Consider the following 22,770-nt stretch of genomic DNA (forward strand, 5'->3'; position numbering starts at 1 on the left):
CTATTACTTGACAACAAAAAAGAATGACGTACTGATGCATGCTACAACATGGATGAACCTTGAAAACTTTATGCTAAGTGAAAGAAGCCAGACACAAAAGGCCACATATAATATTCCATTTATATAAAACATCCAGAATAGGCAAATCCACAGAGACAGAGAGTCATCTGATTAGTGGTTGCCAGGGCTGGGGCATGGGGAGTGACTGTTGAAGTATATGGGGTTTCTTTCTGGGGTGATGACATGTTCTGGCATTGGTGGTGATGGCTGCACGACCTTGTGAATATACTAAAAACCACCAAATTGCATAATTTAAAAGGGTGAATTTTATGGTTTGTGAATTATATCTCAAAAAACAAAACAAAAGATTAACATCACCAGTAATGAGACAAATCGACATTGTGCGGCTCCCAATACCATGCTCTTAGGATGGAGAATCACATCGGGAGTATTCTTGCCCAAATACATAACCTAAATCTAATCATGAGGAAACATCAGACAAACCCAAAGTGGCCTACATTTCAAAAATATCAGGGTTATAAAAGGAAATACTGAGGAAGTACTCCAGACAGAAGGCAAATAAATGCAACGTATGATCCTGCATTAGACCCTGGACCACAAAGGAAAGAGTGATTGTAAAGGACATTGTTGGGACAACCAGCAAAACTTGAATGGAGCTGGCAAACTGGATGATAGTATAGTATCAATGCGGGTTTCCTTGTTTTGACAGATGTACTGTGGTTATGCAGGAGTGTCCTTGATTTCAGCAAATGCATACTGAAGTATTTAAAGGTAAGAGGACATAAAATTTGTGTATTACTCACAAGTGATTCAGAAAAACTATATACAGCATATATAACCTGTGTAAAAAATATATCTATATATATATAAAGAAAGAGGGAGAGAGAGGATGATAAAGCAAACATAAGAAGTTAACAACTGGGAGATCTGGGTGGGAATGTAATGGAATCCTCTGAACTATTCTTACAGCTTTTCTGCAAGTTTGAAATTATTTCAAAATAAAAAGTAAATTAGAAAAATATATAAAATATATCCACAAAGAGACTTGTTCAAGAAAAATAAACCTTTGCTTTGCAACACTATTGTGAGGACTGTGCCTGGCACACAGTATATGCTCAATAGCTGCTGCCACTGCCAACTTCTCAGGACTGAGAAACAGAGGCACTTCTCACAAGAAGTCACAAGGGGGCATCTGAAAGCCAAGAAACAAGGTCTAGCACAGAGCTTCCCTGGGCCTGCAGTGCTGCAGATGGGGGTTGTCAACCCTTCCTTACCCAGAATGCATTCCTCAACCCAAAAGGAAAAAAAAGCTTTGTCTGCTGCAAACTGGGGATTATTCCATTCACAGTAGATAAGGCTTTGGGGTACCTGAGAGCTAGCCTCTGCTCCTTCTGTTTGGGTCTGGACTTCAGGACAGCTGTCAAGGGTTACTGCATCTATCACAATCAGGATGTCAACTCTGGAGACCTGTGAAAAGGGGCTTGTAAATATGATGGCAATGGAGAAGAACGAGTCCTGGAATGGGAACTCAGAGACATACTTGTGTGAACTTAGCTATATTCTTCCTCATCCTTTTTTGTTAGTCTGACTTCTTAGAGGTTCCACCTGAACCTCCTAGGATTCAATGTTTCTGAGCTCTGGAATATGTCCGTTTGGGTCTACCTGACCCTATCACAAATCACTCCTTGAATGAAACTGCTCTAGTCCCAGAGGTCTTGTGACCACATGGTATAGTGGAAGGAGCATGGGCCTTGGAGACAGACTGAGCAAGGTCCAAATCAAGGCTCTGGTACTTAATTCCTTGAGCCTCAGTTTTTAATTTAGTTGTGGAGAGCAGGGGCTACTCTTCATTGTGGCGCACAGGCTTCTCATTGCGGTGGCTTCTCTTGTTGTGGAGCACGGGCTCTAGGCACGCAGGCTTCAGTAGTTGTGGCACACGGGCTAAGCAGTGTGGCCCACGGGCTCTAGAGTGCAGGCTCAGTAGTTGTGGTGCATAGGCTTCGTTGCTCCGAAGCATGGGGGATCTTCCCAGACCAGGGCTCGAACCCGTGTCCCCTGCATTGGTAGGTGGATTCTTAACCACTGTGCCACCAGGAAAGTCCCTCTTTATCCTTTAGACAGGAATAATACCATTTCCTTTTTAAGAGTGTTATGAGGATTAAATATTTACATACAGTACCTAGAACAGAGTAGATACCCAGTAGATACTCAATGAATTATACTATTTTATTTTCGATTTGGTTTAGGCAAAAGAAACCAGAAGGAAAATATGGGATTTAAAGTTAAGATAAACTGTGTTCAATTTCCTACTCTCTATGACCCTTGGCAAATCACTAGATCTCGTTGAGTCTCACCACTAGCCTTTCTTTGTTGGCTGTGCTGTGTGGCTTAGAGGATCTCAGTTCCCTGACCAGGGACTGAACCTGGGCCACAGCACCAAAGGCCCGGAATCCCAACACTAGGCCACCAGGGAACTCCCTACCACCAGCCTTTAAGAACTCTGTAAACCATAATATTACCCCAGCTAGGAATTATCTTCTTCTTTTAAATAAATCCTGATCTCAGCCTACATGGCCCAGCACAAGGGTTGCTTTTCTCTAATAATGTAATTGATATGGTATTCATACTCTGGAAATGAATGACCATGCCGCACAGCACGTGGGATCTTAATTCCCCGACCAGGGATCGAACCCATGCCCCCTGCAGTGGAAGTGCAGAGTCTTGACCACTGTACCATGAGGGAAGTCCAAACTTTGGAAATTATTAAAAAGAATGAGGGATTGAGCTCTGCCCACCAGAGCAACAGCCAGCTCTACCCACCACCAGTCCCTCCCACCAGGAAACTTGCACAAGCCTCTCAGATAGCCTCATCCACCAGAGGGCAGACAGCAGAAGCAAGAAGAACTACAATCCTGCAGCCTGTGGAACAAAAACCACATTCAAGAAAGATAGACAAGATGAAAAGGCAGAGGGCTATGTACCACATGAAGGAACAAGATAAAACCCCAGAAAAACAACTAAATGAAGTGGAGATAGGCAACCTTCCAGAAAAAGAATTCAGAATAATGATAGTGAAGATGATCCAGGACCTCGGAAAAAGGATGGAGGCAAAGGTCGAGAAGATGCAAGAAATGTTTAACAAACACCTAGAAGAATTAAAGAACAAACAAACAGAGATGACCAATACAATAACTGAAATGAAAACTACACTAGAAGGAATCAATAGCAGAATAACTAAGGCAGAAGAACAGATAAGTGACCTGGAAGACAGAAGGGTGGAATTCACTGCTGAGGAACAGAATAAAGAAAACAGAATGAAAAGAAACGAAGACAGCCTAAGAGACCTATGGGACAACATTAAATGCAACAACATTCGCATTACAGGGGTCCCAGAAGGAGAAGAGAGAGAGAAAGGACCCGAGAAAATATTTGAAGAGATTATAGTCGAAAACTTCCCTAACATGGGAAAGTAAATAGCCACCCAAGTCCAGGAAGCGCAGCGAGTCCCATACAGCATAAACCCAAGGAGAAACATGCCAAGACTCGTAGTAATCACACTGGCAAAACTTAAAGACAAAGAAAAATTATTGAAAGCAGCCAGGGAAAAACAACAAATAACATACAAGGGAACTCCCATAAGGTCAACAGCTGATTCCTCAGCAGAAACTCTACAAGCCAGAAGGGAGTGGAATGATATACTTAAAGTGATGAAAGGGAAGAACCTACAACCACGATTACTCTACCCCACAAGGATCTCATTCAGATTCGATGGAGAAATCAAAAGCTTTACAGACAAGCAAAAGCTAAGAGAATTCAGCACCACCAAACCAGCTCTACAACAAATGCTAAAGGAACTTCTCTAAGTGGGAAACACAAGATAAGAAAAGGACCCACAAAAACAAACCCAAATCAATTAAGAAAATGGTCATAGGAACATACATATCGATAATTACCTTAAACATGAATGGTTTAAATGCTCCAACCAAAAGACACAGGCTTGCTGAATGGATACAAAAATAAGACTCATATACATGCTGTCTACAAGAGACCCACTTCAGACCTAGGGACACATACAGACTGAAAGTGAGGAGATGGAAAAAGATATTCCACGCAAATGGAAATCAAAAGAAAGCTGGAGTAGCAATACTCACATCAGATAAGATAAACTTTAAAATAAAGAATATTACAAGAGACAAGGAAGGACACTACATAATGATCAAGGGATCAATCCAAGAAGAAGATATAACAATTATAAATATATATGAACCCAACATAGGAGCACCTCAATACATAAGGCAACTGCTAACAGCTATAAAAGAGGAAATTGACAGTAACACAATAATAGTGGGGATTTTAACACCACACTTACACCAACGGACAGATCATCCAAAAAGTAAAGCTTTAAATGACACAAGAGACCAGATAGATTTAATTGATATTTATAGGACATTCCATCCAAAAACGGCAGATTACACTTTCTTCTCAAGTGCACACAGAACTTTCTCCAGGATAGATCACATCTTGGGTCACAAATGAAGCCTCAGTAAATTTAAGAAAACTGAAATCATATCAAGCATCTTTTCTGACCACAAAGCTATGAGATTAGAAATGAATTACAGGGAAAAAAACGTAAAAAACACAAACACATGGAGGCTAAACAATATGTTACTAAATAACCAAGAGATCACTGAAGAAATCAAAGAGGAAATCAAAAAACACCTAAAGACAAATGACAATGAAACCACGATGATCCAAAGACTGTGGGATGCAGCAAAAGTAGTTCTAAGAGGGAAGTTTATAGCTATACAAGCCTACCTCAAGAAATAAGAAAAATCTCAAATAAACAATCTAACCTTACACCTAAAGGAACTAGAGAAAGAAGAACAAACAAAACCCAAAATTAGCACAAGGAAAGAAATCATAAAAATCAGAGCAGAAATAAATGCAACAGAAACAAAGAAAACAATAGCAAAGATCAATAAAGCTAAAAGCTGGTTCTTTGAGAAGACAAAATTGATAAACCATTAGCCTGACTCATGAAGAAAAAGAGGGAGAGGACTCCAATCAATAAAATCAGAAATGAAAAAGGAGAAGTTACAACAGACATCACAGAAATACAAAGCATCCTAAGAGACTACTACAACCAACTCTATGCCAATAAAATGGACAACCTGGAAGAAATGGACAAATTCTTAGAAAGGTATAAACTTCCAAGAGTGAACCAGGAAGAAATAGAAAATATGAACAGATCAATCACAAGTAATGAAATTGAAACTGTGATTAGAAATCTTTCAACAAACAAAAGTCCAGGACCAGATGGCTTCACAGGTGAATTCTATCAAACATTTAGAGAAGAGCTAACACCCATCGGTCTCAAACTCTACCAAAAAATTGCAGAGGAAGGAACACTCCCAAACTCATTCTATGAGGCCACCATCACCCTGATACCAAAACCAGACAAAGATAGTAGAAAAAAAGAAAATTACAGACCAATACCACTGATGAATATAGATGCAAAAATCCTCAACAAAATACGAGCAAACAGAATCCAACAACACATTAAAAGGATCATACACCATGATCAAGTGGGGTTTATCCCAGGGATGCAAGGACTCTTCAATATACGAAAATCAATCAATGTGATACACCGTATTAACAAATCAAAGAATAAAAACCATATGATCATCTCAATAGATGTAGAAAAAGCTTTTGACAAAATTCAACACCATTTATGATAAAAAACTCTCCAGAAAGTGGGCATAGAGGGAACCTACCTCAACATAATAAAGGCCATATATGACAAACCCACAGCAAACATCATTCTCAATGGTCAAAAACTGAAAGCATTTCCTCTAAGATCAGGAACAAGACAAGGATGTCCACTCTCACCACTATTATTCAACATAGTTTTGGAAGTCCTAGCCATGGCAATCAGAGAAGAAAAAGGAATACAAATTGGAAAAGAAGAAGTAAGACTGTCACTGTTTGCAGATGACATGATACTATACATAGAGAATCCTAAAGATGCCAACAGAAAACTACTAGAGCTAATCAACAAATTTGGTAAAGTTGCAGGATACAAAATGAATGCACAGAAATCTCTTGCATTCCTATATACTAATGATGAAAACTCTGAAAGAGAAATTAGGGAAACATTCCCATTTACCACTGCAACAAAAAGAATAAAATACCTAGGAATAAACCTACCTAGGGAGACAAAAGACCTGTATGCAGAAAACTATAAGACACTGATGAAAGAAATTAAAGATGATACCAACAGATGGAGAGATATACCATGTTCTTGGATTGGAAGAATCAATATTGTGAAAATGACTATACTACCCAAAGCAATCTACAGATTCAATGCAATCCCTATCAAATTACCAATGGCATTTTTTAGAGAACCAGAACAAAAAATCTTAAAATTTGTATGGAGACACAAAAGACCTCGAATAGCCAAAGCAGTCTTGAGGGAAAAAAGCAGAGCTGGAGGAATCAGACTCCCTGACTTCAGACTATACTACAAAGCTACAGTAATCAAGACAATACGGTACTGGCACAAAAACAGAAATATAGATCAATGGAACAAGGTAGAAAGACCAGAGATAAACCCATGCACCTATGGTCAACTAATCTATGACAAAGGAGGCAAGGATATACAATGGAGAAAAGACAGTCTCTTCAATAACTGCTGGGAAAACTGGACAGCTACATGTAAAAGAATGAAATTAGAACACTCCCTAACACCATACACAAAAATAAACTCAAAATGGATTAGAGACCTAAGTATAAGACCGGACACTATAAAACTCTTAGAGGAAAACATAGGAAGAACACTCTTTGACATAAAACACAGCAAGATCTTTTTTGATCCACCTCCTAGAGTAATGGAAATAAAAACAAAAATAAACAAATGGCACTTAATGAAACTTCAAAGCTTTTGCACAGCAAAGGAAACCATAAACAAGATGAAAAGACAACCCTCAGAATGGGAGAAAATATTTGCAAACGAATCAATGGACAAAGGATTAATCTCCAAAATATATAAACAGCTCATGCAGCTCAATATTAAAAAAAACAAACAACCCAATCCAAAAATGGGAAGAAGACCTAAATAGACATTTCTCCAAAGAAGACATACAGATGGCCAAGAAGCACATGAAAAGCTGCTCAACATCACTAATTATTAGAGAAATGAAAATCAAAACTACAATGAGGTATCACCTCACACCAGTTAGAATGGGCATCAGCAGAGAATCTACAAACAACAAATGCTGGAGAGAGTGTGGAGAAAAGGGAACCCTCTTGCACTGTTGGTGGGAATGTAAATTGATACAGCCACTATGGAGAACAGTATGGAGGTTCCTTAACAAACTAAAAATAGAATTACCATATGATCCAGCAATCCCACTACTGGGCATATACCCAGAGAAAACCATAATTCAAAAAGACACATGCACCCAATGTTCATTGCAGCACTATTTAGAATAGCCAGGTCATGGAAGCAACCTAAATGCCCACTGACAGACGAATGGATAAAGAAGATGTGGTACATATATACAATGGAATATTACTCAGCCATAAAAAGCAACGAAGTCGGGTCATTTGTTGAGACGTGGATGGATCTAGAGACTGCCATACAGAGTGAAGTAAGTCAGAAAGAGAAAAACAAATACCGTATATTAACGCATATATGTGGAGCCCAGAAAAATGGTACAGATGAACCGGTTTGCAGGGCAGAAATTGAGACACAGATGTAGAGAACAAACATATGGACACCAAGGGGGGAAAGCAGTGGGGGGTGGGCGTGGTGGTCTGCTGAATTGGGCGATTGGGATTGACATGTATTCACTGATGTGAATAAAATTGATGACTAATAAGAACCTGCTGTATAAAAAAATAAATAAAATAAAATTCAAAAAGAAAAAGAATGAGGAAGGTCTGGACTTCCCTGGTGGTGCAGTGGTTAAGAATCCCCCTGCCAATGCAGGGCACACGGGTTCGAGCCCTGGTCCGGGAAGATCCCACATGCCATGGAGCAACTAAGCCCATGTGCCACAAGTATGGAGCCTGTGCTCTAGAGCCCGTGTTCCACAACTACCGAAGCCACGTGCCTAGAGCCTATGCTCTGCAATAAGAGAAGCCACTGCAATGAGAAGTACACACACCGCAATGAAGAGTAGCCCCCGCTCGCTACAACTAGAGAGAGCCCATGCACAGCGGCAAGGACTCAGCGCAACCAAAAATAAATAAAAAAAAAAAATTGAGGAACGTCTAAATGTACTAAGATGGAAAGCACTCAGAGATACTAAGTGAAAATAAACCATGGAATACATACATTATGATTCCATTTTTATGTTTAAGGAAAAAAAAGAGGTGACCATGTTGTATCCTTGCTTAAAACCCTTCTGTGGTTCCCCATAGCCAATCAAGTGAAGTTCAAGCTCCTTACCTGGCATTCAAGGCCGTTCACTATTTGGACCCTGTCAACCTCTCCAGCCTCATCTCCTATAGACCAGCCCGGCCATCCCTTGAGCCCTGAGTTCCATCTATGACGAAATTGCCCTTCACCATTTTTATCTCTAGGTCTCAAGAATCAGAATCACCTGGGAGTCTTGTTAAAATACTGATTGTGGGCCCCATCCATAGAATTTCTGATTTAAGTCTGAAAGGGTCGGGGGCGGGGGGGGCGGTGGTTTCCAAGAATTTCTATTTCTAACAAGTTCCCAGGTGATCGGATACAGCTGTTATGCGGTCCAAAGGGACCACACTTTGACAGCCGCTGCCTTTACAATTATATGATTCCACTTCATCACCTGTATTAAGGGTGACCAATCATATCAGTTTGCCTGGGACAGAAGGCATGTAGCAGAAAACCCCTCAGTCCGAGGAAAACTGGGAAGGTTGGTTACCCTACCTGTCTAAGAATCTTTCCCAGGTTGCGTATGGGACATTTACTGCTACTGTCAAGTAGTCCTACCCTACAGCCAGGATAACAGGAAGTGCCTGAGAAGGGAATCCCATCACCAGTGACTGACATTTTGCTAGAGCAGGAGTATTTAACAAAGATTCTCAAATTCAGACTCCTCCAAACATATTTTCTTTATTTCCTCCAGAGAACAGGCTTCAGTCCTCCGGTCCTTGTAAACATTTAACACAATCAGTGTGACAAACTATAAGCATCCATATCCTTGTCCTATGTTGCTGGGGTGAGTTTAAGGGAGAAGCTGGGACAAATGCAGCGAACAAATGTGAGCTTCTTACTCACTTCAAAGTGGGTCCTGTCATGGAATGATAGCTCCACATGGGCCAATGCAGCTGACATTTTGTTTCTTCCAAAGGGTACCCAATACAATAAAGGGCACCCATTGTCCTTCCATGGTCCTTGATGATGTTTCTGCTCACTGCTGGTCAGAGTCAATCTTTTTCATTAACTGGGACTCCTCTTCCCAAGGGGTCAGAGGTCAGAGAGCTGATAGCGTCGCACAAGACCATCTCGACAACACGTGTAGATCTGCTTCTCCCATGTGGCTACCTGAAACACAAGAGTTCATAGCTCAAAGGAAGCCCGGGATTCTTCCATTTCAAAAAAATAGAGCCTTGTCATTGACCCCTACTAGTACAAATGAGTCTGAGAAGCTTTATTGACTCCAAAGACAAGACTTACATCCATGATATATATTAAAAAAAAATAGCTGGCCAGAATCAAGGGGGCTCATGACTACAGAACAGAGAAACTAAGTGGCCAAGTGGAGAACAAACCCACTAGCATTGTGCATGGTTTAGCGCAGACAGTGTGTACTGGGGGAGCAGATGGTCCATAGATAGGCCTGGGTATCCTTGAACCTCATAAAATTATATGCAAAGGAGTTCTCAAAATGTGCCTTTTTTTTTTTTTCTGAGGAGGATTTCATCAAATTCTCAAAGTAGTCTGAGACTCAAAGAAGGCTAAGCACCATTAATTTAATGGAAATGGCATGATTTCTGGAGTTAGCTTAATCATAGGTTTGCTAACATGTAGCTGCATGACCTAGAGCAACTTTCTCAACCCCTCTGGGCCCATTTCTTCATGTGTAAAACGAAAATGATACGTTAATTCACAAGACAGAACAATATGCAGGAATTTTTAAAAATGAAATGTATCTATTATATATTCATTTGTCTGGAAAGAGTTCCAAAATGTCATGTAAAATAACCCAAGTCATAGAGCAATACATATAGAATGATCCCAATTATGTACAAAGTAAAGACAAAACTATATTATTTACATAAATACACAAAGATGTAAGTGCAAATTCTCCAAAAACAGTCTTAAAAGATACATGTCAAACTATTAATGCTAGTTACTTCAGGAAAGAGTGGAACCAAAAAAGTCTTAAAGCAGACTTTGAAGTCTGTACCAGTCTGTATTGTTTGAATTTTTATAAGTATGCATTAATTATAAAACTTTTTTTAATTATAAGAAAAAATAGGAATAATAATATTATATCTCAAGGGATGATAACAACTATTAAATAAGATAGTATATGTAAAAACGTCTAGAACAATGTCTGGTCAACAAATATTCTTTCCCCTTTCATTTTTCTCTTTTCACTCTAACCAAATCAGTCTTGAACTTAAATAATAATAATAACAACAACAACAGTAATAATAGCTAATGTTTACAGAATATTTAAAATATACAAAGAAATTTCATATGCATTATCTCACTGTTATCCTCATTTTACAGACAAATTGACAGACTGAGGAGGTAAAGTGATTTTTTAAGTTTCCAGAGCCAGTAAGTGATGAAGTCACTTCTGACTCAAAATTATTTCTTCCTATCCCACCCCTTAGTATTGTATTACCCCTAATAACCACAAAGTATCTGGATTCAGTCCCCTCAAAAGCTCTAGGTCCCAGGTGAGAATCACTCAGGCCTGGTCTCCTCTCAGGTCTGTACCTTGTACACAGGGTCACAGTCTGCCCCAGTGAGCTCAATGACATAGTCTAAGTCTTGCTGGACAATGAAACAGCTTCCATCACCTAAAAGGCAGAAAGAAAACTTAAGATAACTGAAGAGAAAGCTGCATGCAAAGTTAAAAAAAAAAACAAACCCCTCAACATTTTAGTTTATTTCTGTACATCACTAGCCTAAAGAAGATTGTCCTAAGACACAGAATGGTAGACAGGACTCATTATGGCCAAATATGAGGACCTACAGTGACTGCCTAAAATGCTGGCCTTGAGAGGATCTGAAGGCCAAGTGCAAGCTCAGAGTTGTCTTTGATTAGCAATAACTGCTAAGGGCACAGAGCAAGCAACTGTAGGCTTATACATATATTTGCAAACTTATACTAGACAATGATTTTTAACAGGGAATTTGCCTGTATAAATGTTTTCTTTAAGAAAACTATGCTCCCGGGACTTCCCTGGTGGCTCAGTGGTTAAGAAACCGCCTGCCAATGCAAGGGACACGGGTTTGAGCCCTGGTCCGCAAAGATCCCACACGCTGTGGAGCAACTAAGCCCACGCGCCACAACTACTGAGCCTGCGCTCTAGAGCCCACAAGCCACAGTTACTGAGTCCGCATGCCATAACTACTGAAGCCTGTGCGCCTAGAGCCCGTGCTTTGCAACGAGAAGCCACTGCAATGAGAAGCCCGTGCACCGCAACAAAGAGTAGGCCCCGCTCGCCACAACTAGAAAAAGCCCACGCATAGCAACAAAGACCCAACACAGCCATACATACATACATACATACATACATAAATAAATAAATATATATATATAAAACAACTACGCTCCCAAATTATTCTTCAATCTATAAACTTGACCACATAAATCAGGCAAAGGAGAAAAGTTATACCAAGAAAATAAAAGTATATCTAATTTTTAAACTTAATTTTCTCAGAAGAGTATGGTCAAATGAAACTTGGAATGATCTATGAACTGCTGAATGGGTGACTTTTTTGTTCCTGTTTTATTTAATATAAAAGTAGCACGTGCTCACTGAAGAAAACTTTAAAAATAAAGAAACAGGGACATCCCTGGTGGTCCAGTGGTTAAGACTCCACACTCCCAATGCAGGGGGCACAGGTTCAATACCTGTTTGGGGAACTAATATCCCATATGCTGAACAGTGCAGCCAAAAAGAAAAAAAATTAAAAATAAAAGTAAAGAAACAGAAGCAAAAAAATCATCCATATCTACCACTAAATATAATTACTGTTCACATTTTAATGTATTTTTCCAACCTTTTCTGTGTAAATTTTTATTTTACATGGTTGAGAGCATACTGCATAAAAGAATATCTTTATGCATAAGGTTTCTTTCTATATTAAGATTATGACTTTGTATAGAACCCTGGAAAAGAATCAAAAGATATTAATTAACCATTTGAAACTTTTTGGAAATCTGAAAAACTGCTTTCCAAATTACCTGTTAATCAATTTTAATTTATCTGTTAATCTATACTGCAACCAGCAGCATACAGGAAGAATTTATCATTTCTTGCATTATTATTATTAAAAATAATCTTTTCCAAAAAAGAATTCGTATATATTTTAGAGATACATATAGAAATATTGACAGGGGAGATAAGAAAGTCTGATTACCATAGCTCTTATTATGCACTCAGGTTTCTATACACAAATCTACTTGATAAGCCCCAGCTCTATTCCCATTCCCTCTAGGAAGCCAATTCTAACCACCCCATATAGTAAAACCTTCCTCCCATCAACCTCTTGTAACACTTATTATTCCTTTGATACTTCCACATATCTTTCCCTATAGCATAATTCTACTTTTTGTGAGTGTGTGCTTTTTCACTGGATCATGATGAGAAGAAATACTTTTTAGGAGGGCTTATAGGGCAAGGGGTAGTTACAGGAGTAAGAAGAAACTGTCACTTATAGAATGTCTACTTTATGTCGAGTACCTATTTTATCTCTAAGTAAACTGAGACTTAGAAAAGTGAAGTGGTTTACAAAGGTCATAGGACTATTAGATTAAACCATATACAACCGCCATTTTTATAAATCAAAAATGGCCATATAGGGCTTCCCTGGTGGTGCAGTGGTTGAGAGTCCGCCTGCCAATGCAGGGGACACGGGTTCGTGCCCCGGTCCGGGAGGATCCCACATGCCGCTGAGCGGCTGGGCCCGTGAGCCATGGCCGCTGAGCCTGCGCTCCACAATGGGAGAGGCCACAACAGTGAGAGGCCCACATACCGCAAAACAAAAAAAAAAAGGCCATATATTAGGAATTTCATAGAGCTGAATCTAATAGTAAGTGATGGAGTGAGGATATAAATTCATTGATTAGGTTGTCAGTTTGCATCCAAAATCTATGCTTTTTCTACATCATGCAACTGCCCAATAAAATAAAGGCTAAGTAGGAGATCAGGGCTAGAGCTATGGATTCCAATCATTAACAGCTAACACCATGACAACAGTTGGTCCTTGAGGAAGCATGGAGAAGAAAAGGTAGAAGGACAAAGGCTGAACCCAGGAAGTATCTCTGGTTTAGGGATGGCAACAATACTAGGAAGGGCAAAAGGATTCAACGTCAACAAAAAAATTAAGAGAACCTACAGTAAACCATGAATCATGCTAGGCACAGTACCAGGGAAATCAGGGAAAGGAGCAGTAACTGGAGAAAGAGAATGATCAGGAGATTAATTAGTATCACCAAAGTCAAAAGACCTCACAGTTTTAAGAAAGAAATAACATAACAGAATCCATTACCACTAAGAATCATGAAAGATGAAACATATGTACTCACTCATTCAACAAACATTTGCTGAGATTCTTCAGTCCTGTGCAAGAGCTGGGGTTACAGAGACGAAGAAGACGTGCCACCTGTCCTCAAGGAAGCTTAGGGACTAGTGGACAAGAGAGGACGGTACACATAAAAGGCCACTGGATCTAGCAAGAGGCTCATGATTGGTGGCCTTCAAGAGGGCAGTTTGAACACAAGGATGGAGATGGAGGGCACACTGCAGAGATTTCAAGGGAAGAGTGTGGTATGGCAGCAAAAGGAATAAAATAAAATAGGATCATGAGTGCTGGCAGCAGCATCAAGGGAGGCTGTCACAAGCTTATGCCAGCTGTACTCTTTTTAAGGTTTTATATAGAGTACCACTGCATCACTAACTGATGCCCAGACATGTGGGAGAAAGAGATTGAGAGAGAGGGAGCGCAGACAGCTAGAAAACTTAGGTGTACAGATTCCTGATTACTCTTTTTTTTTTAACATCTTTATTTGAGTATAATTGCTTTACAATGGTGTGTTAGTTTCTGCTTTATAACAAAGTGAATCAGTTATACATATACATATGTTCCCATATCTCTTCCTGATTACTCTTCGCTATGGTCTGGACATCAAAGGGCTAGGGAAATAAGGCACCAGTTTTGACAGGGACGAAGGGGACCTATATCAGAGAGATGACTATGGAAATCTGGATACTGTCGGTTGCCTATTGTTGTTTTCAATGTCTGTGAGTCTGTTTCTGTTTTGTATATAGATTCATTTGTATTATTTTTTAGATTTCACATATGAGTGATGTCATATATTTGTCTTTCTCTGACTTACTTCACTTAGTATAATATTCTCTAGGTCCATCCATGTTGCTGCAAATGGCAATATTTCATTCTTCTTAATGACTGAGCAATATTCCATTGTACATATATACACACCACATCTTCTTAAGCCAATCGTCAGTTGATGGGCACTTGGGTTGTTTCTACGTCTTGGCTATTGTAAATAGTGCTGCTATGAACACTGGGGTGCATGTATCTTTTTGAACTAGAGTTTTTGTCTTTTCTAGATACATGCCCAGGAGTGGGATTGCTGGATAATACAGTAACTCTATTTTTTTTTTTTTTTTCCGGTACGCGGGCCTCGCACTGTTGTGGCCTCTCCCGTTGCGGAGCACAGGCTCTGGACGCGCAGGCTCAGCAGCCACGGCTCACGGGCCTATCCGCTCCGCGGCATGTGGGATCTTCCCAGACTGGGGCACGAACCCGTGTCCCCTGCATCGGCAGGCGGACTCTCAACCACTGCGCCACCAGGGAAGCCCTATTTTCAGTTTTTTAAGGAACCTCCATACTGTTCTCCATAGTGGCTGTACCAATTTACATTCCCACCAACAGTGTAGGAGGGTTCCCTTTTCTCCACACCCTCTCCAGCATTTATTATTTGTAGACTTTCTGTTGATGGCCATTCTGACTGGTGTGAGGTGATACCTCACTGTGGGTTTGATCTGTATCTCTCTGATAATTAGTGATGCGGAGCATCTTTCCACGTGCCTGTACGCCATCTGTAGGTCTTCTTTGGAGAAATGTCTATTTAGGTCTTCTGGGCACGTCATATATTATATAATTCTGGCCAATGACACAGGAGAGTAAGTCTGCTGGGCTGCTCCTGAGGAAATGTTCCTCATTCTTAAAAAGGGTAACAATTTGTATGTTATGGGAAGATAAGACTTGCAGCAGCTATCCTGCGCTGTAACCTGAGGGAAAAAGTCAGCATGCTAGAGAGGAGAGTGCCAAAAGATGAAGCAAAGCTGGGTTCTTGATATTATTTCTTTTTCCCTTGTTAAAGCTTTTATTCATTTTTTTAATTTAGAATATTTTTAGAATCATTTTACATTTACAGAAAAGTTACAAAGATAGTTCAAAAAGTTCTCATATGCCCCTCGGCCAGTTTTAATTTATAATTTTTTGGATTTCACCAGTCTTTAACGTCCTGGATGCAATCCAGGATATCATACTGAGTTAACTTTTCTTAGTCTCTCTGTTGACTTTGTTTTAAAATCACTAAATTAATCTAATGTGGAGCCATCATAAACCCAAATGTCTTCTTAAGTGAAGTAGTACATTTTCCTAATTACTGAAGCCATTTTCAGTTGGGTGTTCTCTTACTAACGCCAAAAACATCCTAACTGATACACCAAAATACTCACATAAGGTGGTCCCTTCAGGCCTATAGACCAGTCCTCCTCACCTACACATTCCTATGAGGATTCAGTGTCCCTTAATGGACACCTTCTTCCATGTATTTTCCCCAACCCCACTCCCAAACTCCATTCTAAATATTTTGTACTGGCTACACCAAGGTACTCACTTTACCCAGACTATGCATGTAAAACATCAAACACAGTACCTACTGCATGCTAGGCACCTAATAAATGACAGATCCCTCCTTTCTGCCCCGCTTCACTTATTTATGACTTTGCACACACTATAGCCTTGGCCTTCAATGTGCATCTTTACATCTCCAGTTGGTAAAATATTTATTGGATTACACATCACCCAGTCCATGAAGACATCCCAGCAGCATTCCTACCACTCGAGTTAGCTGTTCCCCATGTTCCCATATAGTCTTCTGCTGCAGTACTTATCAAATGGTATTCAATCACATGTCCACATGTCTGTCTGTCTGTCTTACTAACTGTGAGCTCCTTTAGAGCAGAGACTGTAACTGATTCGTTATTGAATTCTCAATGATTTGCAATAAGGGCCAGTACGTTTACTCTGACAATGTTTATTGAGCACCAACTACATAGTGGGCACTGAACTAAATGCTGGGGATAACACGATGAATAAAGCGCAGTCATTACTCTCAAGGAGCTCAAATTGGAGGGGGCAGAGACAATTACAAGTAGGGTATTAAACACTATGTAAAAAGTACAGTACGCCAAAGAATCGTGTAGGACTATGAGCCTAGCCCTGCCACAGACCAGGAACTTAAACCTATGTTTAGTTGAACTATATAAAATCACCTCCCTCAATTGGCCCCTGGACCCACCTTGACTAGCAATGAATCCATCTCTGAAACTCAGCAGGGACATAACTGGTGCTCCTGATCTGTGGATGACTTGTACTGGAGCCCTAGGATTCAGAATAAATGGGGCAATTTTACAATTTTTTTCCTTCAGAAGCAATGTTTGACTATATTCAACATACAGCACGAACTGCATAACAGCACAAAGGACAAATGTGGACAGAAATTAAACATTCATATGGTTTCTATCCTGGCAAAATCCTTGAATGGTAGATCAAGGTAGTCTGTTCAAAACCACCTTGGAGTGAATCTAAACATGTTATTGAGCTGAATTAACTAAGTTACCACGATATTTCCAGTTTTTAGGGGACGCCTGACAAGGGCTTAAGATAACAATGTTAACAATATGTTAATCGTTTTACTTATAGACAGAATTAAGACAATTGTGAAATATTAAAATTGTCAGGACTCTGTAAAATGAAAAAGGAAGGTGAGAATCAATTACATATATGTGACTTTACAACAATAATCAGGTTCCCTATCTCCATGGAGGCAAAAACAAGTACAAAACTAAAATAACTTAAATTATGGAAGAAAAGGTATAAGCTAGTCATTCTTCAGCTGAAATTTTTTCACTGCTCTTGGAATAAAGTCCAAACTCCTTGGGAGGGTATGTAAGTCCTTTCTAAGCAAATTCCTGTTTTCCTGTCTGGCATCACTTCTCATCACTGCTCCATCGGCAGGGTACATACTTGTCATATTAAACTACACAGAGGTCCCTTAAAGTGCCATACTTTTACATGCCTTCATGCTTCTCTATATGCTATTCTACCTAAGGCAGGTCCTTCTCTTCTTTACTTGGTAACTTTCAACTAGACCAGATCCAATTAAAGCCTCATTTCCTTGGAGAAGCAGTCTCACCTTCTTCCCTCTCCTTCTCGATGTTTCCTCAAATTCTTGTGTATAGCCTTGTCAGACCACTGATCACACTGCGTCATAACAGTCTTTTACTTGTTCATCTTTACTATTAGACTCCAAATGCCTCAAAGGCAGAGTTTTTATTTTTTACTCCTGTTTTTCACTGCCCTGCACAAAGCCCAATGCCTACAGAAGCCATTCAATAAATATCAGTTGAACAAAGGAAAGAAACAGAAGGAGGAAGGGACAGAATTGTAGAAACTGTTAAATCCTGGGACAAATAGGTTGTGGATTCCCTTTGGATATCTTTAAGACCAGGATAAAGCCTATTTTAGATAGGTTATGATCACAGCCAAATAAAGAATCAGAGCTGGCTTACCTGAACTAAAAATGATCAATCTTAGGCCAAGCCAGATCTAATACCATGAAGAAAATTACTAAGCTCCTTAAAATGAAAAGTTTTACACAATTATTGTAAGTGAAATGTTAGTTCATTATTTAAGCTTAATTTCCAAAGCAATCATGACAGTATGAATCAAATTACCTTTTAATGTGATTCCAGGAATAATAAGAACAATCAGACAATTCACACTGGCAAACCTTTATAAACGGAAAAACATACTCTTGATTCAATAGCCATCTGTATGCCAGACTAAATCACTGTGAAAGCCAATAAAAATTTCCACTCTACAGAAGACCTGCATCATGCAAACAAATGGTGACTCACCTTGGACTCCTCACATCCAGCTGATAAATGTTTCCATCCTGTGTCCCAGCCAACAGCAAGAAGCCAGAAAGAAAACTACAGCAGTTGAAGGCATCTGAGCCAATAAAGAGGAACACCTGGAACAAGTAGGAGACAAAGATGCAGGTTTCATACGATTTCCCCTTAACACATTGACTCATGGGATCCTTGAAACCAAAGTCTCCTTTACCCTCTTTTCAGCACAACCCTCCATTTGACAAACACTTGCAATTCACACATTTAAGTTTTGCTTCAAGGCACTTGTGACAACCTTTTGAAGGGAAAGAAACAAAGTGGCAATTTAAAGAATCACAAGTCACCCATGTACCTGAAAAGAAAAAAACCCAAACTATTAGACTTTTATTTATTCCTTAGTGTTAGTTCAAACAGTAAAGTTTGAAAGTTCTAAAAAAAGAAAACAAAACAAACAAAAACCCCTGATTTCCCCTTGGAAGTAAAAGCCAGCATGGAAATTCAGAGTATAAAGGCAATATAATCAAAAATAGTGATGTTTCCAGAACAAACTTTGAAAATGGAAACATCACCAGCACACTGAAGTCATGAGATGAAATGAAAATACAAAGCCTGTGGTCAAACCAAATCATTCAAGCTGTCTGGGTGATGATGACAGGAGCTGGAAAGAAATTTAGAAAATCTCAAGAAACTCAGAGTTTAATTAAGAGCAGAGTCTGCTTGGCAAAACCTCAGCGAATGAAGGAAGAAAATTCAATTCTTCTACGAAAGATATTCTGGTCATTAATTAATCTAGAGCCCTGAATGCATGAGTCCTTTACTCAGAAAATTTTCACATTACCTTAGAGGAAGAAGGGAATCTATAGAACCTTATCATTTTACATACAGCACACTAAGGCCCAGCGGGAAAGTGACTTGATAAAGGTCACAAAGCAGTAGGACATTTAATCTCATCACATAACCCTATGTGGTAAATCCGACTGTGACAAGTTTAGTGATGAGGAAACTGAGGCTCAGAGAGGTTAAGTAACCTGTCCAATGTCACAGCCATTAGGAAGAACCAGGATTTAAATGTTGCCCTTATTCCATATCCCATGCTCTTAATCACTATACTGTACTGCCTCTCACTCATGCAGCTTCTTCAAAAGGTGAACATACAGAGAAATCAGAAATGTTTTCAAAACAGCTTTCCAAGAATCAGAGTGACCCAGGTTGCCCCAGAGTTCAAAGGTCTTAGAGGAACCACTTACCGGCTGCCTGCTCTGCAGTCCCAAGCACTGAAGTTTCTTATCTTCTCGGGCCAACAGCAGCATTTTCGACTCTGTTCCAACCTCCCGTTCGCCTGCATGACAGATGAGCTATGTCAATAATGGGCTAGGCTGATCAGCTGGCAGTACCCAGAAAGCACAACTATTGATGGCTGTTTACTGAGTTATTCTGTTAGTGATTCACTTATTAATATTAAAAAAAATTTATTATGTTCTATATCTTGACTGTGGTATTGTTTATATGACTGTACATATTTGTTAAAACTCACAGAACTGTGCAATTAAAAAGGATGACTTTTACTACATGTAAAATATATCTCAATAAACCCAACTTTAAAATATTATTATTCAGTCATCTGTAATATGGAAAGATACCATACTTGGAGCAGGAGTACAAGGCTGAACAAAGTAGACAGTCTCTGCCCTCAAGGCTCTTATGGTCTGAAGGAAATGAGATCTATCCATTCACTAAACAAATATTTACTGAGGGACAAGGTACTTACTCTCAAGGAGTAGTAGATTCTAGATTCTAGTAGAAATAGGAAATAGTAAAATAAGCAAATAAACAAGTAGGATATCTTCAGACAGTGATGAGTTCCACAAAGGAAATAAAACAGGAAAATATGACCAAAAGGGAGTAGATGGTGGGAAAATGAGTGGGGGAAGGTAACTTTAAACTTCAATTTTATTTATTTTTAAATTTATTTTTAATTTTATTTTTGGCTGCATTGGGTCTTCGTTGCTGCACGTGGGCTTTCTCTAGCTGTGGTGAGCGGGGGCTACTCTTCGTTGCAGCGCATGGGCTTCTCATTGTTGTGGCTTCTCTTGTTGCAAAGCACGGGCTCTAGACGGGCAGGCTTCAGTAGTTGTGGCATGCAGCCTCAGTAGTTGTGGCTCACAGGCTCTAGAGCGCAGGCTCAGTAGTTGTGGCGCACGGGCTTAGTTGCTCTGCAGCATGTGGGATCTTTCCGGACCAGGGCTCAAACCTGTGTCCCCTGCATTGGCAGGCGGATTCTTAACCATTGCACCACCAGGGAAGCCCTAAACTTCAATTTTAAAAAGGTTTCATGGAGGTTATTTTTCAACTGAGACATGAATGGTAAACAGAAGCCAGCCATGTGAAAAGTTTTGGGAGGTACATTCTAGGCTAAGGGAAGAACAAGGCAAAAGCTGGGAGGCTGGCAGTCTGTTGTGCTCAAAGAACAGAGACCTATGGCTGGGACACAGTGGAACTGGCAGAGGGTGGTGTGACTTGAGGCTGGAGAGGACTGCAGGGGTTAGAAAGTGTAAGCATTTGTAATAAGCCATGGTAAGGGGTTAGGATTTTAATACACAGTTGTCCCTCGGTATTTACAGAAGGTTGCTTCCAGGACCCGCCGCAGACACCAAGATTCGCAGATGCTCAAGTCCCCAGAGTTGGCCCTCCATATCGAAAGGTTCCACATCCGCAGATTCAACCAACTGTGGATTGTGTTCTGAATGAGGAACCCATGGATATGGAGGGCCAAACATATGTATAAAAGGAGGCCACTATGGACTTCCCTGGCGGTCCAGTGGTTAAGACTCCATGCTTCCATGGCAGGGGATGCAGGTTCAATCTCTGGTTGGGGAATTAAGATCCCACATGGCCAAAAAAACCCAACCAAACAAAAAAATACAAAAAGGAGGCTGCTAGAGGAGAGTAGAGACAAAGGAGAGTGATACGACTTATGTTTTTTATTTATTTACTTTTTTTTAATTTTAATTTTTTTATTTTGGCTGCACTGGATCATTGTGGCAGCATGTGGACTCTTAATTGCGGCATGCGGGCTCTTAGTTGTGGCATGCGTGTGGAATCTAGTTCCCTGGCCAGGGATCAAACCCAGGCCCCCTGCATTGGGAGCACGGACTCTTACCCACTGGACCACCAGGGAAGTCCCTTGATTTATGTTTTTTAAATGACCATGATGGTTCCTCTGAGGAGAATATAGAATAGTGCAGGCAACAGATGATGGTAGAATGGATGAGGATGCTGGCAGGAGGAAGGGAGAGCTGGAGGAAGAACCTGAGGTGGAAAAATGAGCAACATTCTGAAGGTAGAGATGACAGACTTTGCTGATGCGGGACATGAGGAACGGTGGGGGTGGATCTTGAATGAATCTCAGGCTTTGGGCTTGAGCAAGAAGATGGTGGTGCCATTTACTGAGATGGGGAAAAACAGATTTGGGGTGGGAGGAAATCAAACACTCCATGTTATAAGTTCAAGATGTCTATTAGACATCTAAATAGAGTCTGAAATGCAAGTGAAAGATTTATGCTTTAGATATACTTTTGGAAATCACCAGCTTAAATACAACATTTAAAGTCATGGAACTGATGAGATCACCTAAGAGAGAAATTGTAGAGCTGAGGGCCCTCCAATATTTAAAGGTAGAATAAAGGAGACACGTAAAAGGAGATTGGGACTTCCCTGGTGGTCTAGTGGCTAAGGCTCCACGCTCCCAATGCAGGGGGCCCGGGCTCAAAACCTGGTCAGGGAACTAGATCCCACATGCTGCAACTAAAAAAGATCCCACGTGCCGCAACTAAGACCCAACGCAGCCAAATAAATAAATAAATGGTTTTTTTTTAAAAGGAGACTAAGAAGCAGCAGCCAATGAGATAGAGAGAAAAGCAGTGTAGTGTGGTATTACAGAAGCCAAGAAAGAAAAGTGTCCTGAAGAGAAGAGTTTACTGTGTTGTATCCTGTTGAGAATTTGGAAGGATAAGCACAGAGAAGTAACACTGGATTATGCAACATGGAGTCACTGGTGACCTCGACAAGAGCTGCTGCTTGTTAAGTAGCTGGGGCACAAACCATCCTAGGCCGGGTTGAACAGTAAGTGGGAAGTGAGGAAATAGAAGAAACAAGAATATTTTCATTTAAATTACTTTAAACCAACAAATTTTAAAAAACTCAACCTTATTTTAAGTAGTATCTGTGAAATCTTAGGTTTGAAGTGAGATATGTGTGCATTAATATGTAACTATTAAAAATGTGTACTGCCTGAAATGATCTTGTTTACCACTCACTGCACATGTGTTACACTTTGGGAAATAC

General features: G+C 40.0%; 1 protein-coding gene across 1 annotated transcript in view; it reads right to left on the reverse strand.

Moving 5' to 3' along the window:
• Window positions 1-9,075: 9,075 nt before the first annotated feature.
• The window catches only part of PAAF1 (proteasomal ATPase associated factor 1), a 41,010-nt gene continuing 27,315 nt past the window's right edge, over window positions 9,076-22,770 (reverse strand). Inside the window, exons 8-12 of the mRNA XM_082843747.1 lie at window positions 19,674-19,765; window positions 18,433-18,548; window positions 16,812-16,894; window positions 10,964-11,046; window positions 9,076-9,556 (exon numbers count right to left, since the gene is read on the reverse strand). Coding sequence (XP_082699873.1) covers window positions 9,479-9,556; window positions 10,964-11,046; window positions 16,812-16,894; window positions 18,433-18,548; window positions 19,674-19,765 — 452 coding nt within the window. The 3' untranslated portion in view covers window positions 9,076-9,478. The remainder of the gene's footprint in view (window positions 9,557-10,963; window positions 11,047-16,811; window positions 16,895-18,432; window positions 18,549-19,673; window positions 19,766-22,770) is intronic.

This window comes from Leucopleurus acutus (genome assembly GCF_964270905.1).
Source record: "Leucopleurus acutus genome assembly, chromosome: 8".
Taxonomy (NCBI): Eukaryota; Metazoa; Chordata; class Mammalia; order Artiodactyla; family Delphinidae; genus Leucopleurus; species Leucopleurus acutus.